General features: G+C 41.8%; 2 protein-coding genes across 4 annotated transcripts; both read left to right on the top strand.

Annotated features, from left to right (window-relative positions):
- The first annotated feature begins 3,707 nt into the window (after window positions 1–3,707).
- hook2 (hook microtubule-tethering protein 2) lies at window positions 3,708–17,316 on the top strand. Of its 3 annotated transcripts, none has more exons than XM_042393147.1 (23): window positions 3,708–3,929; window positions 4,879–4,961; window positions 5,569–5,641; window positions 5,781–5,831; window positions 5,931–6,063; window positions 6,411–6,478; window positions 6,801–6,866; window positions 7,042–7,122; window positions 8,455–8,621; window positions 8,892–9,032; window positions 9,774–9,975; window positions 10,146–10,256; window positions 11,669–11,756; window positions 12,063–12,129; window positions 12,571–12,708; window positions 13,457–13,544; window positions 14,130–14,135; window positions 14,304–14,338; window positions 14,435–14,517; window positions 14,624–14,727; window positions 14,842–14,949; window positions 15,038–15,109; window positions 15,290–17,316. In XM_042393147.1, exons 1-23 carry the CDS (start codon window positions 3,885–3,887, stop codon window positions 15,416–15,418), a joined length of 2,139 nt encoding a protein of 712 aa, XP_042249081.1. In that variant the 5' UTR covers window positions 3,708–3,884; the 3' UTR covers window positions 15,419–17,316. The 3 variants fall into 3 exon arrangements, with proteins under 3 accessions (XP_042249081.1, XP_042249082.1, XP_042249083.1); XM_042393149.1 differs by lacking the exon at window positions 3,708–3,929 and adding an exon at window positions 3,970–4,072; XM_042393148.1 differs by lacking the exon at window positions 14,130–14,135.
- A 1,267-nt stretch (window positions 17,317–18,583) lies between these two features.
- Window positions 18,584–20,245, top strand: trir (telomerase RNA component interacting RNase). Its single transcript, XM_042392943.1, has 3 exons — window positions 18,584–19,393; window positions 19,777–19,848; window positions 19,946–20,245. The coding sequence occupies exons 1-3, from the start codon at window positions 19,097–19,099 to the stop codon at window positions 20,051–20,053; spliced, it is 477 nt and encodes a 158-aa protein (XP_042248877.1). The 5' UTR covers window positions 18,584–19,096; the 3' UTR covers window positions 20,054–20,245.
- The last annotated feature ends 33 nt before the right edge of the window (window positions 20,246–20,278 follow it).

Raw genomic sequence — 20,278 nt, 5'->3', positions numbered from 1 at the left:
GTCATGTTACTGTAAGATTTAGATCAATAAGTATGAGGGTCGTTTAATGCCCATTATATAACATGAGTAAAACTTTGCTGTTTTTAAGTGGTACAGACAGTCACTGAGTCACCAGAGAAGAACTGAACTAACAGGCTGTATATTCTCCTGTGTTGGAGAAATGTATTCAGCACGTGCGACAATTTAACTGAGATTCAAAACTGGTTTTTCTGTGGGTCAATAACCAGTTTCTATTCATGCGCATGAACGCTCCCTGCCAGGTTCCAGAGGTTAGGTTATTTCTGACTACCTGCCCTCACACCAAAGACAAAAATCTGTTGTTGGAGAGCAAGGGAGGAGACAGCTGATAAATCTCTTTTTTCACCTCCTCTGTTTTACATGTCTTGACAGTGAGCACCCACGAGTGACCTCATGTCTAGAAAGGGGGTTTCTGATCAGACTCCTGTTTTTTTTTCGCTCGCAGTCCCACGCCCTCTCTTTTATTCGTGGCCTGTCCATCTCTGTTCCGTGGTTTAGTTATTTTCCTTTCCCTGTAACACCTGGGAAAGCTGCAGGGGAAATAAACCACTGCCAGCATTCCAACACATTCCAGCTCCAAATGCCTGGGCACAGCCGCACATCGCTGGCATTCTTTTATTTAAAGGTGCAGCGTTGCTTTGTCCCTCCGAACCACATCGTTCATTCAAATGCTGGCATGCAGGGGGCTTTTTTTAGGCATTAGGTTCTCACAGTTTGTTGGTAATTCTCATGGTTGAACTGTAACCTGAAAATGAGGACATGAGGGACAAAAGTAATTTTCCTGTGCAAATACTTAACCTTACTGTCATGCTCAAAAACTGCTCATAAATCATACATAACGTTGTTTTATGAGCTTGATACTGTCTTGAACTGATGACGTGTTTCAGAAGTCCTCCATAAAATTTGACACATGACTTCTGTTTGTGGTCCCCAGCTATAATACATGGTTCAATACAGTAGATTTTCATATGCTCTATATCTGTGATTGTTGTTGATAAAACGTTTTACAGAGAACAGCCCTTCCCAAATTCAAGATAAGTCTGTTTGGATTTCTTTTATTGGACTTTTATCACAGCTTGTTCATATGAGGTCTGATATCTAATTGAAACGTCACTACGTCATAGTGAGACGTCATTTCTTTCTCTGTGAATTACTTTTTGGCAAACAACTTTTAAAAATATAAATATTTCCTGATTTGGTCTAATAACAATCTCATCTTCATATCTTGTCACCTTCATGAAATGTTTAAGTCCAGTTTGTGTCAAAGAGAATGTCACCACTTCAGTAATTTTCTCCATATTGGGTTTTAACAATGTCAGAAGAAAAGAAAAAAATATATTTCAGGATTTGGTTGATTTTGCAAAAATTAATTACTATTTCCACACATACAGTACTGGGGTCTGTGGGACTACAAACACAGAAGTATAATCCATCCAAAGTGTTAATAAAAGCAAAACCGTGAAACATTTGGAGTTTTTCTCTACTAAACATAAGAATTTCACAAAGCTATGTGACCTTGTAGTGTGTAGAGTGTAGTAGATGGTTTGCTCTTTGCACTTAGAGAATAAAAAACGGGAACCATCCCCACTTTTTTTTCCAAACAAGAAAACCACAAGCTTTAAAAAAAGGAATAATTACTCAATCTTAGCTGCTGGCCCTCCCACCTCCACCCTTCCAGTTCCCCCCAGAGGGATGCAAGTGCGTCAGTGTGGGGTTGGAAAAGAGGAGAAGTAAAGCCTTTAGACTTTCAGGAAGGAAACACATCTGGGGAATAAGGAAAGAGAGAACGGGTGAAAAGAGGAATTAGCGTGGAGGAAGAGGAGCTGGCCAAAAATAGTCAGCCTCCGCTCGAGCTTTGCCTTGCCAGAGCCTCTACCACACCTCCTGCCACTCAAGCATTAGTCAGCCCAGACCTATCCCTCAGCGGGTGACTAACTTCTCTGTTGAACCCCCCCAAGTCATGAACCTCGCTTCCTCCCAGGTGTCTTAATCCAGCCCAGGGTTACTCAACCTGAGACCCCCAGTTCTGTAACATACAGGCCTACACAACTTACCCTTATAGGACTCCACTGGAGGGTGTGTGGGACTGAAGATACAGATTTTAACTCAATAAAAAGTGTTTTCACTGCTACTAAGAAGAAGTGAAACATATCACTTTGTGGCTAAAAGAAATCATATCCATGTTAAACCAGACAAATTTAAAAGATATGACCAACTGTGTCAACTGTAACCAACAGAAGTCAGTGTGACTGAGGTACGATAAAAACCAGTGGAGAGTAAACATGTGCATTCCTCTGGCTAGAAAACCATCTAGAAAAACAGGAACTCCGGTCAGACAAATATGGTAAAGCCAGATGTAAGGCAGTGTTGTGAGCAGGCGGGTTTGGATGACAAGGACCGGAAGTATTTATTTCATTTCATGCAGGTGTTTAACAAACACAGTGGACTTGGGTACAGTCACTGGTGGGGTTTGTCAGAGCAAACAGGAAATAGTGGGCAGTGTTCAACTGTGATTGGTCTCTGCAGTTTGATTTGTGACTGCGACAAAGAACACAGGAAGGAGGCGTGTGGATAGGGAGATATGCAGATTTCCATGGAAAGATTTAAGCCTACGTGTGTGATAGCATGTTAATAATATGTGAGAAGAAGTAGATTCAGATAGAAACCTGTTGAAGTTGTTTTTTTCCAGCTGTATATCACAAGTGTGATCTGGTCAGTACATTCCCTGTCCGAAAGCCTTGATATGTCTAAAAAAAAGATTTAACTGTGGAATGTAGGCTATTAATAAATTCACAGAGGGTGTCATATATTAAAGGTCAAGGCCCATGGAAATTCCTACTGTAAAATAAAGGATTGATTTATATTCATGGTATGTTAAAACTCACATTTTGGCTGCTTGGAGAACATGTCTTATGTGAAACATTTTAAAAAACACCTGTCACAGGCTCTGTAAGCTTTTGGGCAGCCAGTTGTGTATCAAGCTGTTTTATATGGCTATCTGTCAACTAGAGCCATCCAGTGGTGCTTTAAGGAACTTTGAATGCAGCAAAAAGAAAAACAGTGGGGCCTCCAAAAGAGATACTGGCCACAGTTTATTGCTGGGATTTTCTTTCTTAGATTAAAAAGAAAAAAACAGAATAACAGAACTGCCCTTTCAAAAAAAAGAGAAGCTCTGCTATTGCGTATAAGATATTCCAGCCATAGATATTGGATTTATGATTTTTTTGTATACTTAGGTTACAATAGCTGGCAGGTTTTTAGTAGGATATAATGAGAAAACAAAACACATTGTTCCCTCTAAAGTTGAGGATTTCCAAGTGTTTCCCACTAGTATTGACATAGTTCCACAAAGTAGAAACTGAATGATCTCTCTTGTGGCTACTGATGTTTTGGGGAAATTTTCATGTGAGTCTCGTTAAGTTATTGTTTTGTTTTCCTAATTTAGGATTTTTTCAATAGCTGATAAGAAGAAGAAGAAGAAGAAGAAGAAGAAGAAGAAGAAGAAGAAGAAGAAGAGTAATTATAATTTAATGAGATTAAATGCATAAAACCATTCTTATGTCGAGACCCAGGCTAGACCTGGCCCGTGTCAAGACAAGACAGTAGGTTATTGTTATTATTATAATTATCAACATTATTTGTTACTTTCACCATGACCAGACAACATAATCCGTTTCCATGGGAACGCTCTAAATACGGAAGCTCGCTTGGATAACAGGAGAGCTGAAACGCGAAGGGGGAGGTTAGGAGCAGCAGGAGGCCATGGCTGAGCTGTAAATGACGTGGAAAGTGTCAGGAGATAGTAGCAAACTTCAAGTCTTGAAAGCAAAATCCTTCGCTTTTCTGTCAGCCGCCGGGACCGCAGAATGAGTCTGGATAAAGCAGAGCTGTGTGATTCTCTGTTAACCTGGGTGAGTTTGATATTAGCCACGTTTCCTAGCGAGGGCTAGCCGCTAACAGGTGACAGCTCGTATTGGCAAAGTAATAAAGAAATAACATTACTTTGGGACATTATAGCCTCACATAATCGATGAGTAGCAACATTATTGACAAAGTAAGTGAACGTATTAGCCACTGGGAGATGTAAAAGTTGTGTGTTTGTGAGCTAACACCGTTAGCCAGCCAAGCTAACTAGCTAGGTAAACACATTGGAAGTTTGTTTTACTTTGTTATCAAACTGTCTGCAGTGTCAGCAAACTAGCCTGCCAGAGGAGAAAAAAACCCAAATAGCTTAGTGTAAGCTGAGAGACTTATGCAGTCATGTTAGGCTGTCCAACATTGAAACTTGTCTAGCTCAGGGGAAATCCACCTGTTTGGCAAGTGTAGGACTAAACCAAGACACCAGCTATTATTAATAGCTTGCTAAGCAGGGTTATAATCCCCTATCACTGCTTAGTATGTGTGTTTAGAGACTCAGTGGGTTTAGATAAAAATCCTTGTTATTTACCTGCATTATTTAACAGTAGTTTTGTAATGTTCAGGCCTCTGTAATCTTGTTTTATGACAAGGACTAAATCACTTTTAGTAACATTCAAGCTTTTCTAAAGTGTGTGCACATATTAACAGTGGTGACGAATGGACATTTCAGTCATTGTATGGATTGATGTGCATATGTGTACTCTTTCTATGAGCTGGCAGTTTTAGATTTTTTACTTTGTTGTGTAAAATACTATGGTTAAGAGTATATTTGTGTGGAGGGTTTTTACACACATCAGCAGATAGACAGTCATATGCTACACAGTAATCATTGTTTATCTGTTTGGTTCAGTTTTGAGTTCAGCCAAATACTGTGCATCAAATGTGTAACCTTTGTCAAAGGTTACCTCTTTAATGACTCATTCTTAATGTTTTCAACTTTAGTTACAGACATTTCAGGTGCCATCATGCAACAGCAAGCACGACCTAACAAGCGGAGTGGCCATCGCACATGTGCTGCACAGAATGTAAGGGCACACTCATGTACAAGTAATTCAAGTATTTTATAGTTATTGTGGTTGTTTTGATGATCTAAGCTCACAACATGAGCTCAGAGGAAACGACTAGGAGAAATTCATTCAGAACCTGCTCACAGAGATTTGCTTATCTGTGTGATTTGCACTAAATGGCCTTTTGAAGTGCACATTCCCATTATCTATGCAAAATTTAAATCCTTTAAAGAGTAGAGCCTGGATTTGTGAGGTCAGCTTTATTTTCCTCTGAATGAATGTTCCCAGCTGTGGCCTTGAATGCCGCAAGCATAAGTGTGATTTTTAATTAAACCAGTCCATCCAGACCTGATGACCTTTGTAACTTGAGGTGGAGTATTTGTACCCATACTCCCACAGACAAAAAAACAACACTACTATGTTTGAATCAAACAAAATGTACTTTTATTTCAAGGGTGCAACAAGAGCATTATTCCCATGTGTGACTTTAATGAACTGCTCAACTCAAAATGTCATTGTGCTAAGCAGAACAGAAGCACGGGGCCTCGTTGCCCTGTGGCCTCTTGTGAATCTTGATGTCCAGTGATGTGTCGTCACGAATGTTCTCTTGTGTTCTCATTAACAGAGACCCCTCTTGGTTTAATGAGACATGGCTTGGCAGGATCAAGGAGGAGAGCGGGGCCAACTGGCGCCTCAAGGTAATTTGTGAAGCAGCAGGATATGACAGAATACCCTACGGCAACCTAGAATGATCAACATGTCTCGTACCTGTTTTTTGTACTTCCTTTTCCGGATAATAATGAGCATCAAGATTGTCACTCTGATTTATCTTTTCAGGTCAGCAACTTGAAAAAGATTCTTAAGAGCATGCTGGAGTATTACCACGATGTAAGACTTTTTTTTTCTTACTTTGCCATTTCTAGTAAACATTTCATTTATTATATGAATCCTTCAATCCTAACGTCTCACCTTGCTCTCCATGAACAGGTGCTGGGTCACCAGGTATCAGATGATCACTTGCCAGACGTGAACCTTATAGGAGAGATGGGAGACGTCACTGAACTGGGCAAGCTGGTGCAGCTCGTATTGGGCTGTGCTGTCAGCTGTGAGAAGAAACAAGGTAAGCTGTCTGCTGTAAGGATAAAAAAAAACTCATTAGTGAGTCTTTAAACAAAGCAGAGGCAGCCATCTGTGAAAATAACACACAGGATTAACTCAAAGTCAAATCACATGATTCTTGTTTTATATGAGTCTTGTTCATCACACCTCCATAAAACTGACTACATGCTTTCTTCCCCTCACTCTAAAGACCATTTTATGATCAGGTCCTTGTTTTTTAAACATTAGCTTGATGAGCACTGGCTCAAATAGATGCAGTGCCAGGTTGGTTTTAAGGAGAGTATTTGTGTTAATCTGTATTTGGCAACACCTTCACTGGTCTCTGTTGTCCTCGTCTCCTAAACACAGAGCAAATCCAGCAGATAATGACACTTGAGGAATCTGTCCAGCACGTTGTCATGACAGCCATTCAGGAGGTGAGTGAGCCTCTTGTTTATCCTCTTGGTTCCCTCTACTTCACATTAATCCCGCTCTTAGTCATGGTTAATTCACAATCAAAGAAATCCGGATAAGCATAAGACTGAACACAGTCCTAGAAACCTTACAGTGATATTTCAAGAATATGGTTAGTCTTGAATAGGCCTGTAAAAACATGGAACATGGTTTAAAAAAAAAAAAAAAGCAACACCACTTAGACATAGTCATCCAGAAAACACAATAAAGCTGCTTTTGGGAACAGGCTGCTGTATTTTTCCTGTAATTTCCTGTAAAAACTTTCTCATGGCTGTTTTGTTTTAGCTCTTATCAAAAGAGCCGTCATCTGAACCAGGAAGCCCAGAGACCTACGGGGATTTTGACTACCAGGTAAAACCTGGCACACTTTTCAATCCCACCCTGTAGACTTGTTGTTCACACAGCAGATCTGTTACATTCTTCTTTTGTGCACTTGCTCATCCTTTCACCAAAATTTCCTCCCTCCTCCTGTGACTAGTATGACATCTCCTCTGTCTCCATGTTCTACTGGTTTTGTGTTTTACAGTCCAGGAAGTATTATTTTCTAAGCGAGGAGGCAGACGAGAAGGAGGACCTGAGCCAGCGCTGTCGAGACCTGGAACATCAGGTTGGTTCTACCAAATGGGGTTCATGTTTTGTTTGGCAAACATTTCCTGAGACCTTAAGAGGGCACACTGGGGCTTGGGTTTTGTTTATCTTCCATTTTTCTAACAGAGCATTGGGCATTATCACAAACTATTCTGTGGTTTTAGAGTCATATTAAACCATTTCATCTCTACTCTCAGATACTTTGAGGCCTAGTTTTGCTGTACTGTGGTTGCAGCATGTTGTGGAATGTGTGTGCCTGCAGCTTCTGTGCTCTGGCCCTTATTGATTAGCCCGCCTGAGGCTTGTTTGTTTTCCTATGATTGTGTGTTGTGTACCCATGGCTTGTTTTTGCACCACTGACTGAGAAAGGACTAATTTAGTTTTTTTAAAGATACATTCTAGTCAATAGTTGCATAACATCAAGATAAAACTGACACATTGCCTTGGGATGGAGCAGTAGCCAACAATAATTTGCGCTGCTCTCAACCCACCTGTTTGTTTACTTACGTAGCCCACGCGTTAGGGATTAGTCATTTGTGTTGTTTTGAAAGCTATTTGCTGTTACTGGACCTGTGCTAAAGCATGCAATCTGTCCTTAAAGTTCAGTGTAGGGTTTTGCTGTGTTCAAACTGGAAAGATGTCCAGCAGGTAAGTACACACTCCCCTTTTTTAAACATTGGAATGCCGGCTTGTCTAACTGTAACCTCACATGTAGCTCCAGTGTGTTCAGCCTGACTCAAAACAAACATTTTGTACGTATATTGTCACAACTCTAAACTTTCTCCCTTTCGCAAGCCAACCAACTTTTATCAGCCTGACTTTAGAACATTTCTGCCCTCCCCAACTATGACAGTCTAACCAATATCATTAATGGCTGTCAGTGACGAGCAATGCATATTCATCTATGAAGATGTGGTTGGGACCCTAAGGCTAATGCTAACAACATCACTATTGTAAAAGTTCCATCCGCCTGAGACTGTTGCACACCAGCTGACTAACTAGCTTTTGACGACTGAGCATGTGAAATGAGAAAAAAAGCATGTGTTCAAGGTCCCATATGCACTAAAGGTGGTGAGTTTTACGCTGTGTATCTGTGTTTTTCCTCTGTGAATCTGTCGTGTGCTAGCACTGTGGCTGTGTGTTTTCAGAGAGATGCCAATTTCTTGTGTCTGCATTCTTGATAATGTGTCTTTTTATTAGGTGTTGAGAGCTTTTCCTTTTTGTCCTTCTTTCGTACAGTTGTAAATTTGTCTTCACTTCACTTCTCTCTCAGCAGTCTATTACTGAATCTCCTAGTCTTTACACCTCTTTTTGCAATGTATGTCTTCAGTTTCTCCCTCTTCTTCCACAGTTGTCATTGGCTCTGGAGGAAAAGTCGTCCCTACAGACGGAGACACGCTCCCTGAAGGAGAAGCTGAGCCGCTGCGACTCTCTGGACACCTCCACCACTGCCATCACTGGCAAGAAGCTGCTGCTGCTGCAGAGTCAGATGGAGCAGCTTCAGGAGGAGAACTACAGGTACAAGCACTACACACACACACACAGTTAGATTTCCTCACACTCATCAGGCCTGTACATAATAGACGTGTTGATATTTACATAATTTTCTCAACAATAAACAATTTCTAGGTTTTCTATAAATGTACATTATAAGTCATATATGAGTTAACATCATGTAGACATGCAAATCAGATGCTATTGTTGAGTCATCTTGTGTGAGCGTCTCACAGTCTATACAGTTTATTCAATTTATACAAACCACTGCTCCTGTATGATGTATATCTTTAGACTGGAGAACAGCAGAGATGACATGCGCGTGCGAGGAGAGATACTGGAGCGTGAGGTGACCGACCTGCAGCTACGTAACGAGGAGCTGACCAGCCTGGCGCAGGAGGCCCAGGCCCTCAAAGATGAGATGGACATTCTCAGGTGAGACCAGCACATTCTGTGTATTCTCACAAAACACACCCGACAAAGTTGAATGAACTGCGGAAGCCAAAACAGTGATCAAGATTATTATGCAATGTGCAGACTGTCTTACAAGCTAACCGAAGACTGTATTCAGTGAAACTGCAGAAAGTCACATGTTTGAGTCACATGGATGCTGAGAGGTTTGTGTTCTCTGCTTTGTAGCTTTCCAACAGAGCAATTAAGAGTATGCAATGTCTAGTATGCAAGACTCTATATTAATTGAATAATAATTGATTTGTGCCTTATATGCAAAGATTTTCCTTCATGTGAAAATGTGAAATATAGTAAATATTGGCTGATAATTCTTGTTGAGCTAATAGTTGGTGAACTTCTGATTTTATTGAGGATAAGCATAATAACTAAATGTCTAAAATATGATTTAAACAACCAGTCCTTCATTGTGGCAGCACATTGAAGACCGTTTTTGACTGAAAATATCTCTTTAAGCAGTAGTTCATCTATTATCATTGTACACTCACAGAAACAACTCCCACACTGCCCACACACAGACGTCCATTCAGCTCCTCTCTCTGACATCTGTGTTGATGATATGAATTTCATGCATTGACACTGGCTTGCGTCAGAGTTTTTGGCTTTTAGTAGTTAAGTACACATCCACCTAGATACACCGTTTATCTAAAAGTCATATTCTTGTGCCGGTACTCCACACCTCCCACACCCTCCTCCCCTCTCCTTCAGGCATTCATCTGACCGGGTGAACCAGCTTGAAGCACTGGTGGAGACGTACAAGAGGAAGCTGGAAGATCTGGGAGACCTGCGCAGACAAGTGCGCCTCCTTGAGGAACGCAACACCGTGTACATGCAGCGCACCTGCGAGCTGGAGGAGGAGCTCCGCAGGGCCAACGCTGTCCGCAATCAGCTGGACACCTACAAGAGACAGGCAAGCTGTGGGCTGACAGGAGGAGGAGGAGGGAGAGTGATATTTGTTCCTGTGTTGACATCCAAGTGATGTTAAACACAGTCTGGCCTGCGCACGTGTTTGGAAAACCTTGCAGTTTTTATTGAGCGCTCTTGCCAATGTAGACTGTTGCTATGCTCTCTGACTCGCAGGCTCATGAGCTTCACACCAAGCACTCTGCAGAGGCCATGAAAGCTGAGAAGTGGCAGTTTGAGTACAAGAACCTTCATGACAAGTATGACGCCCTGCTGAAGGAGAAAGAAGTGAGTTGGTGAACACTGTCAGAAAATAAAAGTTAAATAGTGACGGGTGAAGAGAAGGTACACACTACTTACAAAGTGCTTTTTTTTTATCAGTTTGAAGCAACTGTAGTGACTGTCTGAAGTCTTGGTCACATGTTAAATCATATTACTAGATAAGATGTAATAATGTAATTTTTCATACCAGTATTCAGTGATGGCAGTCCTGTGTGGATCAACATTTGTTATGTTTATAGAGCCCCTTTCACACATACAGTCTATCCCTGAAATGTTCAGGAACATTTGTGTTGTGAATGAAAGCAGTAACATTGCAGCACGTAAAGGGTTACATTCGTCCGATGAAGGACGCTTTCACGTGGAGGGAGCGAACCAATCACAAGGCTCCACTGAATAGAGGAGACATTGCTATGTTTGGAATGAAAAATATTTCAAATAAAATGTTCACACTTTTTTCTTAACTAACTATGTTGCTTTCATGAAGCCATATCGATTATTCAAAATCATTTTTATTTAAAATATTTAAAAGCAACACAAAAATAGCAACGTATACTCAAGCAACAGCTCCCTTTTTAAAAGTCTGTGTGTCTGTGCGACAATATCGCAGCATCATGTTCCGTTTCATTTTATTATCTTTGATATCACAATCCAAATCATTTCCATAACGTTAACTACCCTCATGCAGCGCAGAGTAAAGTTTTGGTGAGCAGGCAAATGGAAAACGGAAAAGAGACGGCAAACTGGTTTGTAATTAAGGATTTAAAATTCACTCGTAACTCCTTCTGATTAACGAGGCTCAGCAGGCGGACATGTCGCTCCACCAGAAACATCTGTAAATGTTGCTACAGTAGAAGCATTTATTCACTGACAAATAGCTGTAGACACACTGCACTGACGTTCACAGCTAACATTATACTGCTAACTTCATACTCTCTGCTCCAGTCACCCCCCCCCCCCCCCCCTCTCTCTCCGTCGACCACACGCACACAACCTAACCTAACCCCCTACCCCCCACCCCATCCCAGTAATTTAACAGGAACTATGTGTGAAAGAGGCTTTGGAGGACACGCATATCTGCAGGGTGAATTGTTGCTAGGCAAATATTGTATTATTCTTCAGTGGACTCCCACGTCCTGTGTCATTTCTAGCACCTTCTGCAATCTGACAGGAGTGATTAATGTCCCCGGTTACTTGTAAGAGTAAAAAAATAATACATGCTGTCCTGACATGAAGTGTACATTTTAAATATCAGATGAGCTCTCTCTTTTTTTATTTTATATTTTCCCATTCCAGACTCTGCAAGTTCATATTGGATTGAATCTCTAGATGTTTTTGTAGAGTAATAATTCCTTTAACAAACAAAAACAAAAGCAGGCTGAACTGTGGTTGAAGTATTGTGTTGTGCTTTTGGTTTTCAGCGTCTGATCTCAGAGAGAGACACACTTCGGGAGACAAATGATGAACTCAGGTGTGCACAAGTCCAGCAGAGGTGTCTCAGCGGAGCAGGTGAGATACTTCTGGAAACAAACGAGTAAATTGCAAAATGGTAAAATAATCATAAGCAATATTCCACTTCTGGTATAATTTTTCTTTTTAAGGTGCCGTTTCGCAGCAGTAAACCTTCCACCATTCACAATTTTTGAGTAGTATTTGTTACTGATGACTATTAACCAACCTCCAAGAGATGTATGTGTGTAAAAATGTTCTGCAAATGTGAAATATATCTTTCTCAGATTAAAACAACAATAAACAAATGAGGCTTTTTTTTTATAAAATCTGTTTCCATGTGACACAAAATCTCTCTCTCTGCAGGAGGCTTGTGTGACAGTGATGCCACAGTGGGGAACCTCGCTGCAGAGATCATGCCTACTGAGCTCAAGTATGTATTAGTGTGTGTATGTGTGTGTGTATAAGCTGTAGTGTGGGGGTTAATGTTACAATCAAATTTAGGCGTAACAGATGAGATTTTCCTTTTTAAACATGAAACAAAAATGCATTGGTGTCACTATGTGTAGCCCACCCGTGCCCTACATTCATCTATAGTCGGAGATAAACTACACACACTCGTCCACAAAAGTTTATTTTTAGAACTTGAATGCGCAATTGGCCCCTGAAATAGCGACACATGGCAGCACTGCACATTTGGCCTGGGCGTTGTCGCATAGAAGGCTCGGTCAACTCAACAGACCTCTTCGCCTCTACCGCTCTGACCCATTTCATCTGTCCTCCACTTTGTTTTTCATCGCTGTCTCCCCCCCCCCCCCCCCTTCCCTTCACCTCCTGTTGCCGCTCACCTCTTATCATTGTGTTCCTGCCACAGGGAGACGGTGGTGCGTCTACAGAGCGAGAACAAGATGTTGTGTGTCCAGGAGGAGACCTACAGGCAGAAACTAGTGGAGGTGCAGGCTGAGCTGGAAGAGGCTCAGCGCAGCAAGAACGCCCTGGAAACCCAGAACAGGTAGCTGTGTGTGTGTGTGTGTGTGTGTACTCGATGTGCTCCTGCAACATGTTGGTTTTAGGAGCGGTGTCCAACAGTCCCAACTTCTTGTGCAGCAATGTTGAATAATCAAACCCCTTCCAGGCAACCATATTGTGTGTTCCTGGACATTAAGATGGTTGTTTGGCGGATGGTAGGAGTGATATCTGCCTAAATGTCAACTCACCCTCTGGACTGTGTGCTCAACTGAGCTGTGTGGGCTGGACTGGAGGACAGACAGCAGAAAGCCAGATTGTCCCATGTGTGTGTGTGTGTGTGTGTGTGTGTGTGTGTGTGTGTGTTTACATGCCTGTGGGCATGTGGACATGTGGGTGGACTGTGTGTGCGTGTTTGTGTGTGTGTGTCCATACAACACCAGGCTCAGGGTGTGGGAAGCATCCTTAGTAACAGGAGGAGAGGAGTGGAGTGAGCATGCTCAGTAGAGCTCAGCTGTGAATGGCCAGGCAGCACACAGGAATGGATGAACAGCGCCTGCAGCAGATGTACAAGGATCAACATGATACTTTTCTAACATCCTCCACCCACAGTCTCAACTTAATAACCTTGTGTTTCATCTTCCCTTCTCATACCAGCCGCCTCTCGTTTGTTTGTGATTCTCTCCGCAATGCTCCTTTTTTGATTCTGTATCCGCTTTCTCTCCTTTTTATTTTTGCTCTTTCTATTCTTAACCTTTCTTTTTGTCCCCTCTTTGTCTTTCTCTGTCTCCAAGGTTGAACCAGCAGCAGATCTCAGAGCTGCGCTCTCAGGTGGAGGAGCTCCAGAGAGCGCTCCAGGAGCAGGACAGCAAGACGGAAGATGTGAGTGGAGAGACCAGCTTCCTTCTCCTCTGGTCACTTTTGTCACTTCAGTAATAACTCCCCAACTCTCATCACCAACTATAGATTTCTACAATCAAACTGACAGAATATTAAGACTTTATACACAGTGTGCAAGTAGAAGTTTTTATCTTATGAAACTGATCAACATAGTGAAATCAAGAGTCTTATTTTCTTAATTCTTCATCAGTTAATATAAAGATTTGTTTATAAGACTTAAGATAATTATTATAAGAGTAATAGTAGTTAGTGTTAAATTCATCGTTTTGTGACATATGAAAACATAGAACTGTTTCATATCATTCCCTAAAGTGAAGTCATCTTTTTTTGTAATTGAAGCAGTAAATGTTTCAGCTAGTGCTCCTTACGAGCAAAAACGTGTAAAAGCAAAATGTTTGCAAAGCACACTTAGCTGTTGAGGACTGCAGTGTTTGTTCTCCTGCTTTGATACATGTTGTGTGGGAATTTAACCCATGTTTGCTGTGGTGATTCACTGTTAACGCCTGCCCCTCTCTGTCTGTCTGTCTCTCTCTGCCTGCCCCCATCGATCAACTCTGCCAAAATCAGGCCATCGTAAGTACGGCCCACCCTCTGTCCAACTGGCCCATGATTAAACTCTTTGACAGCTTGACTTTCTCAGCTTATACTGTGTGTGGTGTGGTGTGTGTGTGCGTGTGTGTCATTTAGAACACAATGTTTGTGCCAGTTTTAATGTATTTTTCTTTTTTTTCTACTTTGAAGTCCTCCTTATTGAAGAAAAAGCTTGAGGAACATTTGTAAGTACACTACTGCTGCTTACATATTATTTTTCCATGTAGGTTCCAAACAAAAGCAAATTCTCACACGCTCTTGATGATATGTGATTATTCCAGGGAGAAGCTCCATGAAGCCCACTCAGATCTCCAAAAGAAAAGAGAGGTTATTGATGACCTTGAGCCCAAAGTGGACAGCAACAGTAAGTCATTTCATACTCTCTAATTCCCCCGCTCTTTAAGTTGAGTCGAATCTTTGGTCTCTAAGTGCCTTTAAAAAAAAAAAATCCTCCCTCCTGCCCCTCTCAGTGGCAAAGAAGATAGATGAACTCCAGGAGATCCTGCGGAAGAAGGATGAGGACATGAAACAGATGGAAGAGCGATACAAGCGCTATGTGGAGAAAGCGAGAACGGTCAGTCCATCTAAACGGATCACGTTCTCGACATCACGTGGCTCTGAAATAAAAACGTGGTGCTTAATTTGTCACTGGCGCAGCTTTAGTAAGAAAATGTGTGTTTGCGCGCAGGTGATCAAAACCCTGGATCCTAAGCAGCAGCCGGTGACTGTGACTCCTGACGTTCAGGCACTGAGGAACCAGCTGACGGAGAAAGAGAGAAAAATCCAGCACCTGGAGGTATGAGTCTTTTGGCTTAATGAGACAAATTTGATGACTCTAGCTCTTTAATTCCCACTAATGTGTGATGATGTGCTCCTGTGCGCAGCATGACTATGAGAAGAGCAGGGCCAGACATGACCAGGAGGAGAAACTCATCATCACTGCATGGTACAATATGGTGAGTATACACATTAACACACAAAAACAAGCATTTATCTGCGGAAAAACTGACTGTTTTTATGTTAAGAATCTCACTTAAGTGATTCACATGACGCTCTGTGGTTCAAGACAGTTTTGTTACAATCCACACCTGCTTCTTCACTCTTTCATGTTTCTCTCTCTCTCGTGTTCCTCTCAGGGGATGGCGTTGCATCAGAAAGTGTCCGGCGAGCGGCTCGGCCACTCCAACCAGGCCATGTCCTTCCTCGCCCAGCAGAGGCAGTCAACCAATGCCAGGAGAGGCCTGATACGACACCACCCGAGATAAGACCCCGCACCCCTCCCCGACACCGAGGAGATGGTTGAGGCAGGGGAACATGCTGAAAGAGACGATGAGGTGATCTACAGTAGACTTGTATCACCGCCTTTATGCCTTCACTACTGGAATGCTGTACCTCAAAGAATATGTTTCATGCTGCTGATGCCCCCTGGTGGCTTTTAATGGTATGAGACTTATTATTTTATCTCTGGAGCCCCAGAGGAAAGACACACTACTGTGTTTAGCTCTACTCGGAGTCTTATAGAAGGAGAAATGACTGGAGTAGAAGGAGTTGTAGGGCCTGAGAAGAGGCTGTCTCACCTTTTAAGGTGACTTTTATTTCATCTTTGGTTTTTTTTGGCCTCATTTCTGTTTAAGGTTTCTTTAAGTCTTTTTTTTTTTTACTTTAAACTTTTATGTTATACAATAGGACATAATGTGAACTAGTTTTGTCAAGGTTACACTTCAAATATGGGAGACAAGGGAGGAGTAAGTAAGAGGACCAGGACCCTCCCCTCCTCCTGGTCCATTACTGCCTGTCAGAAATGAAATCATGTTGGTGATGAGGAGAGATGTGGCCTAGATGATTACAAATGTAAGCTCTAAGGAAGACATAAAGCTACACAGGTTGTCCTAATTCCTCCATATATATACTGTCGACTGATCAAAGATTATCACACTCATTTGTTGATGCATCGCAACGTTTTTGTCAATTTGTTTAGAATTGTCTTTTAGCTATTATTTTTGTCTTCTTGATCATGTGATTTGAGGTGACTTTTGCTTGTTTGTTTGATTTGAAGGACCTTGAAAAGATGTAAAAACCATGAGGGTGTGTTCTGGCTTTAGTCTCGTTTTCCTTTGTATTCACTTGAATATTAATATTCATATAAGAATTTGTTCAAATTTTCACAAGATATACCAAAGCACTTTCCTCTAACGGTGAGTTTGTTTGTTCAGTGCCTCGCAAAAGACACTAAATACTCCCTCTATGGTGGCGTTTGGGATATTTGCAGTGTGTGCTTTAGAACTGATTTTAGTGTCAGCTCTCACTCCCTCTCACATAGATTCTACTTAAAGAACATGTCACGTTGCAGGTTTGTTTTCTGCATATGATTTTTCTCAACAATGTTCTTTTATGGGTTGCCTATTAATTTGTTTCTTCATTTTTATTTTTTATTGTTTTTTCAATTCCTTTCCACGTCTTCAAAAGATTGAAACAGGGTGTTTGGTTTTCGTTAGGACCTAAATGCACTCACCACTTTAGACTCTAAACTGATGTGAATGTAGGCAACTAAACTAACTGAAAGCCTCCTAATTTGTCACAAATACATAATGTGATTAAGTCCCCAATGATAACACTAAAAATAATGACTCAGCTAATGGCTGTTTACTGCTGCTAGACCTCATTTAATGTTTAACTGAACTGGAAGGTAATGTGTTGATTAATACGCTGGAATTCAGTGTTGGATATAGTGTTACCTGGAATAGATAGCATTTATCAACACTATATCTGCCTTTATTCACTACTGGTTAATTTTCAACAGATGTAGTAACTTTTAGTCTTGTCATCTGTCCCATATCAGAGCTGCTGTTTTCTGACTTGTCCTTCATCCCTGTGAATGTTTGTGCTATAGTCTGTGCAGACCAAAATACTGTTGTTGTGTGTGTGCACATTTTTATACCTCTGGTTCATTATTTGGTTTGATATTTATGGTGTTATCTTTGCAGCACATTAGCATGGCTTGAAGGGGTTAACTTTTAGGGTTGTCAATATAGTCTGTGTATCATATTATGGTCCAGTAGATTATAGCATACTGTACGTCACACAGGGATCTGAGGCAAGTTAAAGATTTGTAGTCCTGTCTGTTGAACTTTTGCACTACAAATAAATGGGATCTTAGATAAGAGACTGTGTCTGGTGTTATCTTTTCCTGCATTGACTGTACAATTTATAAATACTTCTTCAAAAGGAAGGAAAAGAAGAAGGAAAGAAGGCTGACCCTGTTTTTTATCACTTGGTCCATCTTGTGGGTACAATTTAATTCTGTCATGATCTAGAGGCCAAATGGATTAGTCAGACTTCTCACATCCTTTGAGCAAATTCCTGAACATTTGAATGAAATGGTGAAAGCATTATTTATCTAACACACTGTTTTCCACAAGCTGTGTCTCAAGACTTTATAGAGAACAGGCATACCCACATGTTCTAGCCAACAATAAATCACCTAACAAGTCACAAAGTAATGTAGCATGCAACAAAATAAAGCACCAGGAAACAAAGAAAAACCATGACAGACACATTGGCGTGTTGGAGACAAACACTGGTATGTAATGGATTTCCTGTTTGTTTAATTTTAAAAGTTGTGGTACAGTTACCAATTACTTATGCAGATGTATCCTGGAGTTAGATGAGACTAAAGAATGAAGCTGAAAACAATTCAGCTTGACTTTGTTACCTGAAATCCACTGTGACGAATATTACACACCCCTAACAACAAGCCTTGATTGATAATAATGACAGAACAACAGGATAAAATAATGTAAGATCCCATTAATCCCCAAGGGGACAGTTCAAAAGGGTAGAGAACAGCTATAAATGGACACTGACACAGGAACCTACTTATCAAATCATAGTAAAGTACAAATGATAAGTATATGTGCACCTATACACGTGCAAGAGGTAGCGCATGTATAATATAATTTGTACCGCACTTTTCATTCATAGTGAAACTGCTACAGTACATAGAACAACATAGAACACACATTATAACACAACATTATAATGATAATAATAATGATAATAATCATAATGATAATATATAATGCAAGTTCAACATATCCGAATGTTTCAACCTACGCAGAGCAAGTGCAGCAAGTTTTGAGTTAAAAATTGCTAAGGCGAAAATCTATTATTTTTCAAATGTCAGCTTCACTTCCGACACAGCAGGGGGCGCCACACCCGCCGACGTTATTTTTTCCACCCGCATTCTGCGAAGACCCGCCCAGCTCCGCCTCTGATTGGCTCTAATCTTGATATTCTTACGCTAACCCAACCGTCTCACTCTTCGTATCTAAACCTAACCAATCTAACCAATGAAGGTAAGGAGTACTAGCCAATCAGAGGCAGAGAAGGGCGGGACTTCACGGAATGCGGATGGGGAAAAAAACCCACCCGCCACGTGACGTCATTGGTGGAAATGAAACATGGCCGAAAGCAAGTGAGGGATGGCGAAAGTAAGCGAAAAGCATCAATAAAATCTAGAAACATAGTAGTTTTTGGATGAAGGTATTTGAACGTTGTAGTATGCTTTAACTGCATTTTTATATATCTATACAACCTACGCACGAATTGGCGGTTTGGGTTGAGTTCGCCCGTAAAGGCCTTTAACCAGGCGTTAGCCACGTTAGCAACTGGCGCTTTTGTTTTTGTTCGGAAATTTACGTCATTTTGAAGCCTGTTTTTCGCCTTATTTTTCGAGGATATATAATATCTTCTGGACTGAACGGTGTAGCTGCCTGTACAGATAAACCCCGGTGCTTTTTATATTGCAGCTCGGGGGTGCAGCCGGCCTCTCAGCTGATTGTCAGTGTTGTTTAACTTCACAACAAAGCCTTAAAGCGGACACGACCATAGTCGTTTGGGAGCTGCTGGACTGTGTCTGTTTATGAACATTACGCCCATGAAACATGGATCCAAAACGCGCACACAGCAAACCTCAAACAAGCAGCAGCAGCAGCGACTCCAGTGGCGACGGCAGCCCCGGGTCCCCCTCCAGCAGCCCCGCACCGGCAGCGAGCAAAGCACCGGTGTCCGCGGGTAACGTGTTCGCCAACGACGGCAGCTTCATGGAGATGTTCAAGAAGAAGATGATGGAGGAGGAGGAGAGGAGGAAAAAGGAGTCGCAGCGAACAAGTGGAGATGCGAGACCCACAGAGCAAGGACAGACCCCAGTGGAAAAGAAGCCCCCTCCCGTGACGAGCTTTGTAAGGGGTTTGGCAGTTGTAAGATGAGATAGCAATAGTTCTCCACACATCCAAATTGAAGCACCATGCACTGATTTGACAGTCTTACTTGATTGGCCCTTGAGTTAGTACATCCTGAAACAATGTCCAACATTTCAGTGTTAATTGCCAGTAGCATCTCAGACTCATGCAGTGCTTGTACTATACATTTTTATAAACACACTGTGGCAATATGTAACAAATTGTAGATGAGTCAAGACTAGGGATGCTCCTCACTGATGATGGTTTCGCTGGTGGTGCGGCAGGAGACTAAATATAGACCTGCTCTGGTGTAGTCTCCTTCATTGGCAGTCCCATCTGCAAGGGCTCCTGTAACGGTTTCAGTCTTCTATCCCCTAACCCAGGTGGGGAAGCGCAGAGGCGGTGTGTTCCTAAAGACCGGCATGGTTGCGAAGAAGCAGAAACAGGACACAGAAGTAAGCGGGGATGTTGATGATGATGATGATTGTGTTGTCGACTTGAGTTGTGTACTTTTGACTGCACCACTAATCACCTGTGCTTCCTCTCCTGCAGGCTGAGCCAGGCAAGAGCGATGCTTGGTCAAAGTACATGGCTGAGGTGAAAAAGTACAAAGCCCACCAGTGTGGCGACGACGATAAAACCAGGCCTCTGGTCAAGTAGGCTCCCAAAAGACGAACATGGCGCGACAATGTTTTGAAGGGGAAGCCACCTGGGAGAAGCTCTGGGAGGGCCGGCCAATCCTGACCTTCTCATACTGCCAGTTCAAGTTACCCTTCACATTAAAGGTGCAGTGTGTAGGATTTAGTGGCATCTAGCGGTGAGGCTGCAGATCGCAACCAACTGAATATCCCTCCCCCTCCCCTTCCAAGCATATAGGAGAACCTA

The sequence above is a fragment of the Thunnus maccoyii genome, chromosome 18, assembly GCF_910596095.1.
Source record: "Thunnus maccoyii chromosome 18, fThuMac1.1, whole genome shotgun sequence".
NCBI classification, from domain to species: Eukaryota; Metazoa; Chordata; class Actinopteri; order Scombriformes; family Scombridae; genus Thunnus; species Thunnus maccoyii.
The sequence above is the reverse complement of the archived record's forward strand: the minus strand, read 5'-3'. Positions and strand labels throughout refer to the sequence as shown.

Bases quoted from the DNA above. Each gene is read 5' to 3' on its own strand.
- hook2 (XM_042393147.1), top strand. From the start codon at position 3,885: ATGAGTCTGGATAAAGCAGAGCTGTGTGATTCTCTGTTAACCTGG. The intron at 11,757-12,062 runs GTGAGATACTTC...CTCTCTCTGCAG, and splicing joins GAGGTGTCTCAGCGGAGCAG to GAGGCTTGTGTGACAGTGAT. The intron at 12,709-13,456 runs GTAGCTGTGTGT...TCTGTCTCCAAG, and splicing joins GCCCTGGAAACCCAGAACAG to GTTGAACCAGCAGCAGATCT.
- trir (XM_042392943.1), top strand. From the start codon at position 19,097: ATGGATCCAAAACGCGCACACAGCAAACCTCAAACAAGCAGCAGCAGC. The intron at 19,394-19,776 runs GTAAGGGGTTTG...CCCCTAACCCAG, and splicing joins CCCCTCCCGTGACGAGCTTT to GTGGGGAAGCGCAGAGGCGG. The intron at 19,849-19,945 runs GTAAGCGGGGAT...CCTCTCCTGCAG, and splicing joins AGCAGAAACAGGACACAGAA to GCTGAGCCAGGCAAGAGCGA.